Source organism: Oncorhynchus mykiss, chromosome 10, assembly GCF_057628025.1.
Source record: "Oncorhynchus mykiss isolate SJ-2025 chromosome 10, ASM5762802v1, whole genome shotgun sequence".
Taxonomy (NCBI): domain Eukaryota; kingdom Metazoa; phylum Chordata; class Actinopteri; order Salmoniformes; family Salmonidae; genus Oncorhynchus; species Oncorhynchus mykiss.
In genome coordinates, this window is record NC_143031.1 from 34,443,740 (window position 1) to 34,456,301 (window position 12,562).

General features: G+C 43.0%; 1 protein-coding gene across 1 annotated transcript; it reads right to left on the reverse strand.

Moving 5' to 3' along the window:
- Nucleotides 1-255: 255 nt before the first annotated feature.
- On the reverse strand, nucleotides 256-1,194 carry LOC110534893 (olfactory receptor 8G17-like). The gene has a single exon (XM_036989344.2). The coding sequence runs from the start codon at nucleotides 1,192-1,194 to the stop codon at nucleotides 256-258; it is 939 nt and encodes a 312-aa protein (XP_036845239.2).
- Nucleotides 1,195-12,562: the final 11,368 nt, after the last annotated feature.

Below are 12,562 nucleotides of genomic sequence, written 5' to 3' on the forward strand. Positions count from 1 at the left end.
ACCAACACAGCCTGCTGTCAATATGAAACCCAAGACACCTGTATGAGCTCACCTACTTGGTGTCAAGGACACGAAGGGAACAGTTCCTCCTATTCACCCTTAGCCTCAGTAAACCACACTGGTGCTTGACAACCACCAAGGTTGAGGATGAAAATGACAAATTATGAGTAATAATGTAAATGTTTCTCTCCTCTTGGCATACAATTGAATGTATACATGTTTGTACATATGTGAACAATATAATGTGTGTTAAAGTCATGGTGAAACTTTCTTGCAATGGGAGATATTTACAGCTAGTTTGCGAATGTCTTTGGACTGCAGCCCATAGATAATGGGGTTCAGTGCAGGAGGAACCACATAAAACATAATTGATGCAAGTTTCCTGTGGTCTGACCACTCAGGGTAGCGATGAAGAAAGACAATGATGAAACCTGTCATCAGCATAATGAGGTATACAGCCAGGTGTGTGAAACAGGTGTGCAGAGCTTTGCTGTTTAGCGACTTGCTCTTACTCCTCACACACACCATGGTGATTCTAATGTATGTCAGAGCCACACTCCCCATGGAGGCGATGAAGAAGATAGTGGTGAAAAATAGTCCATAAATGTTATTTATAAGCACACTCTCACAGGAGAGCTTGAATAATGAGGCATTGTCACACCAAGGGTTGATGATTTCCGACCTGCAGCGTGACAAGCGGAGGGTGAGGCCCAGGAGGACAGCCACAAAGACAAGGGACACCACCCAGGCAAACACACACAGCTTCACCAGCATTTTGTTGTTCATGATGGTGGCGTATCGCAGAGGGTTGCAGATGGCCAAATACCTGTCAAAAGCCATGATCATCAGTATCGTATGAAAGTTTGAACCAAACCAGTGACCCAAAAATGCTTGGGTGAAACACTCATTGTAGGTAATATATCTCTCTGATCTAGGTGTTAAAATGTCGAACAGCACTCGAGGTATGATGGTGGTGATACTGAGAGCATCGTTGAAAGACATGTTGCAAAGGAGGATGTACATGGGGTGGTGCAGGCTCCTTTCCATGCAGATTAGCACTGTGAGGCCGATGTTGGCCACCATTGTGAAGATGTAGATGATAAGGAGGAGTATGAAGGCAGGGTAGGTGGACTGGTGGATGACTTTAACCCCCTCTAGCTTGAGAAGGTCCATGCTGAATGTGTGGTTCTCCATCTGTGGGGCGGAGAGCCGAGACTGAAATACCAACTGAAATGTGCTCCGTTACACTATTGTTTCACCTCAATGATTCCGTCCATGCATACCTTCACTGAAACAGGTAGTTCAGCATTTGGGGTTTTGTGCTTGTTTCTGAAGTAATGCTTGTTGGACCTGCAATTCTTAATGTTGATTCCAAGTCCTTCTCAATTGGAGCAGAAACAGTAGTGAACAGGCGTGTATTCCAGGCTATGGAGAGCCTAGAGAAAATACGACAATATGAATCAGTCAACCACACAGTCAACAACACACCAGATACAGCACCAATAAATCAAATATCCTTATTTGATCATACTGTAATACTATTTTAACATATCTTACCATTGACAAAGAAAGAGACAGTTGGACTGTCTGTGTGTCCTGTTCACCCGGTCTGACACACAACCCCACAACTGAGGCCAGTCAAATAACACCACCACCTTTTATTAGGTTAGGTGTTGAATCTCTAACATTGGGGCACATCCTGTGCACTCTGAGGCAAACCGTTTCCAAGCAACAAGCTCTCAGTTTGTCTCATCTCTCAGGTACTGTAACTCATCTGTTGTCTGTTTACAGTACCTCCCATTACAGTCAGTCCAATGTGGGTTTTATGGTGTTGACTGAATCTATAACCAACAGAAAGTCTATGACATTATTTAGGGCAGGTTGAAAGACAATCAATTTGTTGTTATCTTGCTAAGAAAAGGCCAGTTTGTTCCTTATATAATGACAAACCGGGGTGTAGGTTTAACTATTTGTAATGAACATATACAGTGGGGCAAAAAAGTATTTAGTCAGCTCCAATTGTGCAAGTTCTCCCACTTAAAAATATGAGAGAAGCCTGTGATCACTAAAGTGCTTCCTGAAATAGTTGGACAGCGTTCATTGTCAGTCAGGGTGTTCTGACTGAATTGTCCATTTCTGAAGGCATTTGACGCTTCAGCAGTATCCTCCTGATGATCTTCAGTCACTTGAGTGAATGGCTGAAGCCTTAGATCCACTCTGTTTTGTCTCAGTTGTGATCCATGCTCCGTTTGCATCTCATAGGATTGCGGTGCAACTTGTCTCTGCACACCCTTGCTGCCTCCAGGTTCCTGTAGTGATGTATCGGAGTCGTACACGATTTCCAGGTTTCAGTTCAGGTAAGTGTCTTGAACTTTTGTCGTGTCGCTGTTTTTGTTTGTCTTTCTGTTTTTCCTTCACGAGTTTGACTTTGTGAGCACCTCTGGGTGTTAGCAAGTCCTCATGGATGGTTAGGTTGGTTCTGATGCGACGTCCCATCAACATTTGTGCAGGTGAATGTCCGTTCTGCAGCGGTGCGCTGCGGTAGATCATCAGATTTCTTAGGAAATCCTCCTTTCCATCGTGTGCCTTTTTCATCAGACCTTTGACAATTTTGAGTGAACTCTCTGCTAAGCCATTGGACCTTGGGTAGTTGGGGCTGGAGGCGTCGGAATCGGAATTCGGAACTTGAGAACTGCGGCCATTGTCCGAGTACAGTTCAGACACAACCCCATGTCTTGCAAAGACTGATTTCAGGTAGGTGATTGCAGCTTTGCTGGAGGTAGTTGGCAGTGTTGCTACTTCAGGGTAGTTTGAGCAGTAGTCGGTAACAACAATGTGACTTTTGCCACTGCAGTCAAAAAGGTCAACTCCAACTTTGTAGTAGGGTCTGTTGGTTACTGGATGAGGCATTAGTGGCTGTGCTTGCTGCTTTGGCCTGTAGGTCAAACACAGTTCACATGAAGCAGTGGTCTGGCTGATTTCCTGGTTCATTCTTGGCCAGTACATTACTTCTCGTGCTCGTCGTTTGCATTTTTCCTCACCCAAGAGGCCCTCATGTATTTTCTGTAGCATTTCTGTGCATAGTGTCATGGGAATGACAATCTTGTTGCCTTTGAACACTATGTCATCCACAACGGTGAGCTCGGCTCTGCACATCCAGTAATCCTTGTATGGACAATTGTTTTTCTGTTGTTTCTTTCAACTCTGTCATTGTTTGGACAGCTGTGGTCTCTCTTTTGATCTGCTCCATTCTCTCAGAAGACACAGGAAGTGATGCTACGATCATGTCGATGTAGGTCTGAATTTCTGTGTTTTTCTGTGTGTCGAAGCTCTCCTTCTTGTCGACTGCTCGAGAAAGAGTGTCGGCGGCGAACATGAACTTTCCCGGGGTATAGATCATCTTCACATCATACTTTTGCAGTCTGATCAACATTCTCTGGATTCTCATTGGACAATCATTCAGTGGCTTAGACATGATTGACACCACAGGTTTGTGGTCGGTTTCTACTTCGAAGTTTCGTCCGTAGATGTATTGGTGAAAACTTTTGCAAATGTATGTGCTCGCCAGTAGTTCTTTCTCTATTTGTGCATACGTTGTCTCTGCGCCTGTCAAGGCTCTGGATGCATAAGCGACAGTGTGTCGTCATGCTGTTGCAGAAGAACTGCTCCCAGGCCAAACTGTGACACGTCTGCAGAAATCCTTGTGCTTTTCTCTGGATCATAGAACCTGAGCACTGGCCCTTCTGTGATTGTCTTCTTTAGGTTTTTGAAGCAGTTTTCCTGTTCATGTGACCATTCCCATTCCTTTTTCTGTTCCAGAAGACATCTGAGTGGAGCGGACTGTGCTGACAGTTGAGGTATGAACTTTGCATGGTAGATGATCATACCCATTAAGCGTCTCTCATCGTCCTTGTTCTTCGGGCGCTACATGTTGTTGATGGCTGATGTTTTCCTCGGGTCTGGTTTGACTCCGTCCTCTGAAAGTACGTCTCCTACGAAGGTAAGTGTTTTCACACCAAACTCGCATTTGTCCTTGTTTAGTTTTAGGTTTACTTTCCGTGTCAGGTCCAGCACTTGTCTCACTCTCACATCATGTTCTTCTTTTGTGGACCCCCAGACGATGATGTCATCCATCATTGTCTCCACTCCTGGAATGTGCTCGAAGATCATGTGGATTGTCTTATGGTAGACCTCTGGCGCTGAGAGAATCCCATATGGTAGACGAAGAAATATGTACCTGCCCTCAGGTGTGTTGAATGTGCATAGCCCTGAGCTTGCATCATCTAACTTCATTTGGCAGAATCATGATGAGGCATCAAGCTTACTGACCCACTTCACTCCAGCAAACTGCGACATTATCTCTGCTCTGGTTGGCAACTTGAAATGCTCTCTCTTGATTGCTTCGTTGAGATCTCTCGGGTCTAGACATTTCCTGAGACCGCTGTCCTTTTTCACCACGATAACCAGTGAACTTACCCAGTCTGTAGGTTCATCCATTATTGTGATGACGTCCATCTTTTCCATGGTTCCCAGTTCCTCTTTGAGCTTTTTCCTGCAATGCATGCACAACTGGAGTAATTTTGTCATCAGTACATATTTTGTGTTCTCCTGTTAAACATCCAAGACCCTCAAACACATCCTCATACTCAGCCAGTAGCGATTCTTGGTCATTTTCAGTCTGTGACGTCACTACATACACTCTTTTCAACAAATTGAGCTTTTCACATGCATTGATTCCTAGAATAGGCTGTAACCTCTTTTCCACAACCAACAGCTGTGCTCTGAACTGTTTTCCTTTGTGCTGTAAAGTTACTATGCAGCTCCCTTTGACTGGTACGTTCTCCCCAGTATAACCAGTAACCTTAATTTTCACCGGGTGTATTTTGCTCTTCGCTTTCAGTGTTTTGGAGTCATCCAGCGATAACAGGTTTACCTGTGCTCCAGTATCAAGCTTGAATAGTATTATAGTTTCATTCACCTTCAGTGTTTTGTAGTCATCCAGCGACAACAGGTTTACCTGTGCTCCAGTATCAAGCTTGAATGGTATTATAGTTTAATTCACAGTCAATGGCACAATCCATTCAGATTTTACTGCATTGCATATTTCCACAGAATCAACAAAGAATTCTTCAACATCCTCGACTGTGTGAACCTTTTTCTTTGTAGCCTCAGCTTTGCAGCATTTTGAGAAATTATTATTTTTCCCACAGTTGTTACATGATTTGCTATATGCCAGGCATGTTTTTGGCTTGTGTATAAATCCATATTTTCCACATGTAGTATTTTGATTTCTCTCTTTTGCTTGTTTTTGTTTTGTAAGGCGTTGTGTGTGGTGCTCCTCTCTTTTTATTGCATGCACTGATGTCTCATCCCTGCACAGCTCTTTAGTTTGTGCTCTGGTGGTTTCAGCTGCCCGACACATATTCACTGCTTTATCCAAAGTTAAATCTTGCTCACACAGCAATCTCTCCTTGAGTCCATTATCAAGTATGTCACAGACTATCCTGTCTTTCACTAGTGAGTCTTTCAGATTTTCAAATTCACACGTTTTGCTCAGTGTGTTCAGCTCAGCTCAAATACTGGTCAAAATGACTCCCTGATTCTGATCATGAGAGAAAAACTTGTATCTCTCAAACGTGACGTTCTGGCTTGGTACAAAGTACTCTTCAAATTTAGCCATTAGCACAGTGATAGATGAAAATTGTCTGTTAATTGAATGATTAGAATATTCCGCCCTGAAACATATAATTGTATGGAATTGATTAGAATGTATAAAATCATAATCAATAAATGTGTAGTCCTAGTCAGAATTAGGGTAAAACAATATGCCTTTATGGTATTCTAAACACAGACTGTCTGAGCTTGGTGCCGACCTGACTAGAGACTTGGGAGAGAACGGGAGTACGTCTCAAGGACAAAGTCACTATCTCTGTCGGCTGGGAAGTGAGACAGACAGTGTGTGCGTAGCAGGACATGTGTATGCGTATGTTTGTGTGTACGTGTGTGTGTGTATGTGTGTGCGTATGTTTGTGTGTATGTGTGGGCGTGAGAAGTCAGTATAAAATGAATTAATTTGTATTCTTGACTTCAGAACATTCCCGTGAATAAACATTTAACTTTGGTAGACTGGGCCTCTGTCTGTTTTCATTTCTATCAGTATCTTACAAATCCTGATATAACAGACTGAGGGTAACCTAATTGAATTGGTAAATGAACAGGAGTACAGATACAGGAGTACAGCCGGATCTCAAAATCTGCCTCTGTCGTCCCAAGGAACTGCTGAGAACCGTGCACGGACGGATCCAGGATCCGTAAGGTAAAGACCTGACACCTGAATTGAGGGTTTAATTCAGGCCAGTGGGTGAACTGGTGCACGACAGAGGTGGTGACGAGATCCAAACTACATTGCTTTTCCCAGTCTACGAGACGAGGTCAGTAAATCTTTATTCACGCATTTGGGGAATTGACGCTTGGGCTACATTCAGAAATATTTGATTGCTTTTGTGTAGTTTGGGTGTTGATTTTAAATTCCTTAGCAGGGCATTCTTACCCGGTGACCTGTCTTTAGAATTTTTTGTAGAGAAAAATGTTTTAAAGGTAACCAAGTATTCTATGCAAATGGAAGGTAGGAATTGGGTGTAGAGCCACCTAGGTAGCAGTAGTGGGTCTGTGACGACACCGGGTATCTGCAGTACCAAACTAAACTGAAGAATATTCGATTTTATTATATTAGAAGGTCCGTAAATGACGCGAGGTACTAGTGACACCAAGACTTTCTGTGGACACTACACTTCCTGTACAAACTAAAGAAGAGAGTTAGAAACCTAATATAGCGGAGTGAGATACGAGATATTAACGTCAAATGTATATACCCCCTCAAGCTGATACCACAACGGCCCTCAAGGAACTTCACTGGACTTTATGCAAACTGGAAAACATATATCCTAAGGCTGCATTTAACATATATCCTAAGGCTGCATTTATTGTAGCAGGGGATTTTAACAAAGCAGATTTGAGTAAAAGGCTTCCTAAATTCTATCAGCATATTGATTGTAGCACTCGCGCTGGAAAAACACTCGACCATTGCTACTCCATACAAGGCCCTCCCCCGCCCTCTTTTCGGCAAATCTGACCACGACTCCATTTTGCTCCTCCCTTCCTACAGGCAGAAACTTTAACAGGAAGTAACGATTATTCACCACTGGTCTGACCAATTGGAATCCATGCTTCAATGTTGTTTTGATCACTCGGACTGGGATATTTTCCGGGTAGCTTCGGAGAATAATATTGATGTATACACCGAGACGTTTACTGAGTTTATCAAGCAGTGCATAGGATATGTTCTACCTACTGTGACTATTAAAACCTATCTTAACCAGAAATTGATGGATAGATGGCAGCATTCGCGCTAAACTGAAAGCGTGAACCACCGCATTTAACCATGTCAAGGGGACTGGGAATATGGCAGAATACAAACAGAGTGGTCATTCCCTCCGCAAGGAAATCAAACAGGCGAAACGTCAGTAAAGAGACAAAGTGGAGTCGCAATTCAATGGCTCAGACATGAGACGTATGTGGCAGGGTCTACAAAAGGAAAACCAGCTACGTCGCTGGCACCGACGCCTTGCTCCCATACAGCTAAACGCGTTCTTTGCCTGCTTTGAGGATAACACAGTGCCACTGTGCTACAAAGGACTGTGGGCTCTCCTTCTCCGTGGCCGACGTGAGTAAGACATTTAAACGTGTTAACCCTCTCAAGGCTGCCGGCCCAGACGGCACCCCTAGCCGCATCCTCAGAGCATGCGCAGACCAGCTGTTTGGTGTGTTTACAGACATATTTAATCTCTCCCTATCCCAGTGTGCTGTCCCCACATGCTTCAAGATGGCCACCATTGTCCATGTTCCCAAGAATGCAAAGGTAACTGAACTAAATGACTATCGCCTTCTGTCATCATGAAGTGCTTTGAGAGACTAGTCAAGGATCAGATCACCTTCACCTTACCTGTCACCCTAGACCCACTCCAATTTTCTTACTGACCTAATAGGTCCACAGACAATGCAATCGCTGTCACACTGCACACTGCACTATCCGATCTGGACAAGAGGAATACCTGTGTAAGAATGCTGTTAATTTGACAACAGCTCAGCATTCAACACCATAGTACTCTCCAAGCTCATCATTAAGCTTGAGGCCTTGTGTCTGAACCCTGCCCTGTGCAATTAGGTCCTGGACTTCCTGATTGGCCGTCCCCAGGTGGTGAAGGTAGGAAACAACACCTCCACTTCGCTGATCCTCAACACTGAGGCCCCGCAAGGGTGCCTGCTCAGCCCCCTCCTGTAGACCGTGTTCACCCATGACTGCATGGACATGCATTCCTCCAACTAAATAGTTGAGTTTGCAGATGACACAACAGTAGTAGGCTTGATTACCAACAACGACGAGACAGCTTACGGGGAGGAGGTGATGGCCCTGGGAGTGTGGTGTCAGGAAAATAACCTCTCACTCAACGTCAACAAAACAAAAAAGATGATCGTGGACTTCAGGAAACACCCCCCGATCCACATCGACAGGACACCAGTGGAGAAGGTGGAAAGTTTTAAGTTCCTCGGCATACACATCACCAACAAACTTAAATGGTCCACCCACATAGAGGTTGAGTAAATTTTGCTTGTCACATAAAACCTTCACAAACTTTTACAGATGCACAATTGAGAGCATCCTGTCGGCTGTATAACCACCTTGTACGGCAACTGCACCGCCCACAACCGCAGGGCTCTCGCAGGGCTCTCCAGAGGGTAGCACAATGCATCACCGGGGGCAAACTTCCTGCTCTCCAGGACACCTACAGCACCCATGCAATAGGGAGACCAGAAAGATCATCAAGGACAACAACCACCCAAGCCACTGCCTGTTCACCTTGCCATCATTCCGACCTCGAGGTCAGTACAGGTGCATCAAAGCTGGGACCGAGAGACTGAAAAACAGCTTCTATCTCAAGGCCATCAGACTGTTAAATACTAGCATCATCACTAGCACAGAGAGGCACAGAGAGGCATACACACACTTGAAGTCATTGGCCACTTTAATAAATGGAACACTAGTCACTTTAAATAATGTCTCTTTAATAATATTTACATATCTTGCATTACTCATCTCAATCAGTATGTATATGCTGTATTCTATCTACTGTATCTCAGTCTATGGCGCTCTGACATTGCCCGTCCATATATTTATATATTCTTTTTTTTTTATTATTATTTTTTACCCCCTTTTCTCCCCAATTTCGTGGTATCCAATTGTTGTAGTTGCTACTATCTTGTCTCATTGCTACAACTCCCGTACGGGCTCGGGAGAGACGAAGGCTGAATGTCATGCGTCCTCCGATACACAACCCAACCAGCCGTACTGCTTCTTAACACAGCAGGCATCCAACCCGGAAGCCAGCCGCACCAATGTGTCGGAGGCTACACCGTGCACCTGGCAACCTTGGCTAGCGCGCACTGCGCCCGGCCCGCCACAGGAGTCGCTGGTGCGCGATGAGACAAGGAGATCCCTACCGACCAATCCCTCCCTAACCCGGACGACGCTAGGCCAATTGTGCGTCGCCCCACGGACCTCCCGGTCACGGCCGGTTACGACAGAGCCTGGGTGCGAACCCAGGGACTCTGATGGCACAGCTGGCGCTGCAGTACAGCGCCCTTAACCACTGCGCCACCCGGGAGGCCCTGGATATTTATATATTCTTAATACCATTCCCCTACTTAGATTTGTGTGTATTAGGTATTTGTTGTGACATTTTTAGGTATTACTTGTCAGATATTACTGCACTGTTGAAGCTAGAAACACAAGCATTTCGCTACACCTGCATTAACATCTGCGGCTGTCATGTGCCTTTAACTGAGGAGTGGCTTCCGTTTGGCCATGTTTCATTGATCCATTTGTTTTGTCTTGTTCCCTGCACACCTGGTTTACGTTCCACAATCACACTGCATGTATTTATTTCTCTGTTCCCCCTCATGTCTTTGTGTTTTTGTGTTTTTTTATTCATTTGCAAAAAATTCTAAAAACCTGTTTTCGCTTTGTCATTATGGGGTATTGTGTGTAGATTGATGAATAACATTTTGTATTAAATCCATTTTAGAATAAGGCTGTAACGTAACAAAATGTGGAAAAAGGGAGGGGTCTGAATACTTTCCAAATGCACTGTACCTCACCTCTTTACCTCACACATACAATTACCTGTAAGGTCCCTCAGTCAAGTAGTGGATTTCAAACACAGATTCAACCACAATGACCAGGGAGGTTTTCCAATGCCATGCAAAGAAGGGCACCTATTGCTAGATGACAAAAAAAATTAAAAGCAGACATTGAACATCACTTTGAGCATGGTGAAGTTATTAATTACACTTTGGTGTATTAATACACCCAGTCACTCCAAAGATATAGGTCTCCTTTATAACTCAGTTGCCGGAGAGGAAGGAAACCACTCAGGGATTTCAGCATGAGGCCAATGATGACTCAAAAACAGATATAGAGTACAATATCTGTGATAGGACAAAATTGAGGATGATCAACAATATTGTAGTTGCTCCACAATACTAACCTAATTGACAGAGTGAAAAGAATGAAGCCTGTACAGAATAGAAAAATTTAAAAATATGCATCCTGTTTTCAACAGGGCACTAAAGTAATACTGCAAAAAATGTGACAAAGCAATTAACTTTTTGTCCTAAATGCCAAGTGTTTTGTTTGGGGCAAATCCAATCAACACATTACTGAGTACCACTCTCCATATTTCCAAGCATAGTGGTGGCTGCATCATGTTATGGTTATATTTGTCATCGTTAAGGACTGAGGAGTTTTTCAGGATGAAAAAGAAATGGAATGGAGCTAAGCACAGGCAAATTCCTAGAGGAAAACCTGGTTCAGTCTTCTTTCCAACAGACACTGAGAGATGAATGCACCTTTCAGCAGGATCATAACCTAAAACACAAGGTCAAATCTACACTGGAGTTTCTTACCAAGAAGACAGTGAATGTTCCTGAGTGGCAGAGTTACCATTTTGACTTAAATCTACTTGAAAATCTATGGCAAGATTTGAAAAGGTTGTCTAGCAATAATCAACAACCAATTTGACAGAGCTTGAAGACTTTTGAAAAGAAGAATGTGCAAATATTGCACAATCCAGGTGTGGAAAGCTCTTAGAGACTTACCCGGATAGACTCACAGCTGTAATCAAATCAAATTATATTTGTCATGTGTGCCAAATACAACCTTACAGTGAAATGGTGATTTACAAGCCCTTAACCACCAATGCAGTTTTAAGAAAATACCCCCCAAAAAGTAAGAGATAAGAAGAACAAATAATTAAAGAGCAGCAGTAAATAACAATAGCAGGGCTATATACAGTGGGTAATGATACAGAGTCTATGTGCGGGGGCACCGGTGTCGTGGTAATCGAGGTAATCACTGCCTCTGGTGCTTCTGCAAAGTATTGGGTTTGAATGCTTATCTAAATGAGATATTTCTGTATTTCATTTTCAAATAATTTCCAGAAATTTCTAAAAACATGTTTTCACTTTGTCATTGTGTAGATTCAGGCTGTAACACAACCAAATGTGAAATAACTCAAGGGGTATGAATACTTTCTGAAGGCACTGTATAGAAGGCACTGTCTATGTTGGGGTCAAAGGTAAGCCGGATCGGACCTGAAGTCTGTGGATGTTGAAATCAAGGCCTGTCCAGACTTGACAAAATCTGAACCAAACATATACAGTATTCATACCCATTGACTTTTTCCACATTTTGTTGTGTTACAAATTGGTATTAAAATGTATTGAATTGTCTTTTTTTAATGAATGAAAATTAAACTGTAAGATATCTTCATTTGATTCCCATCTCCCATCTCCACAGAGGATTCAACCCCCTGAGTCATGTTAGAATCACCTTTGGTAGCGATTACAGCTGAGCCTTTTGGGGTAAATCTCCTAGAGCTTTGCACACTTTGATTGTATAATATTTGCAGATTATTCTTTTTTAAACTCCTCAAGCTCTGTCAAGTTGGTTGTTGATCACTGCTAGACAGCCATTTTCAAGCTGATTTAAATTAAGTAAAAACTCTAACTAATTAATTACAGCACCATGCTCAAAGGGATATTCAGTGTCTGCTTTTTTCAACCAATCTGCCAATAGGGGCCAGTCTTTGCAGAGCATTGGAAAACCTCCCTGGTCTTTGTGGTTGAATCTGTGTTTGAAATTCACTGCTCGACAGCGGGACCTTACAGATGATTATATGTGTGGGGTACAAAGATGAGGTTGTCATTAAAAAATCATGTTAAACAGTATTATTGCACACAGAGTGAGTCCCAATGTTTACTCCTGAACTTATTTAGGCTTGCAATAACAAAGGGATTGAATACTTATTGACTCAAGACATTTCACTTTTTCATTTGTAAAAAATATTGAAAAACATAACTCCGCTTTGACATTATGGGGTATTGTGTGTAGACCATTGACCCAAAAATCTTAATTTAATAAATTTTTAATTCAGGCTGTAACACA

Excerpts from the sequence above, each read along its gene's own strand:
- LOC110534893 (XM_036989344.2), bottom strand. The coding sequence starts at position 1,194 with ATGGAGAACCACACATTCAGCATGGACCTTCTCAAGCTAGAGGGGGTT.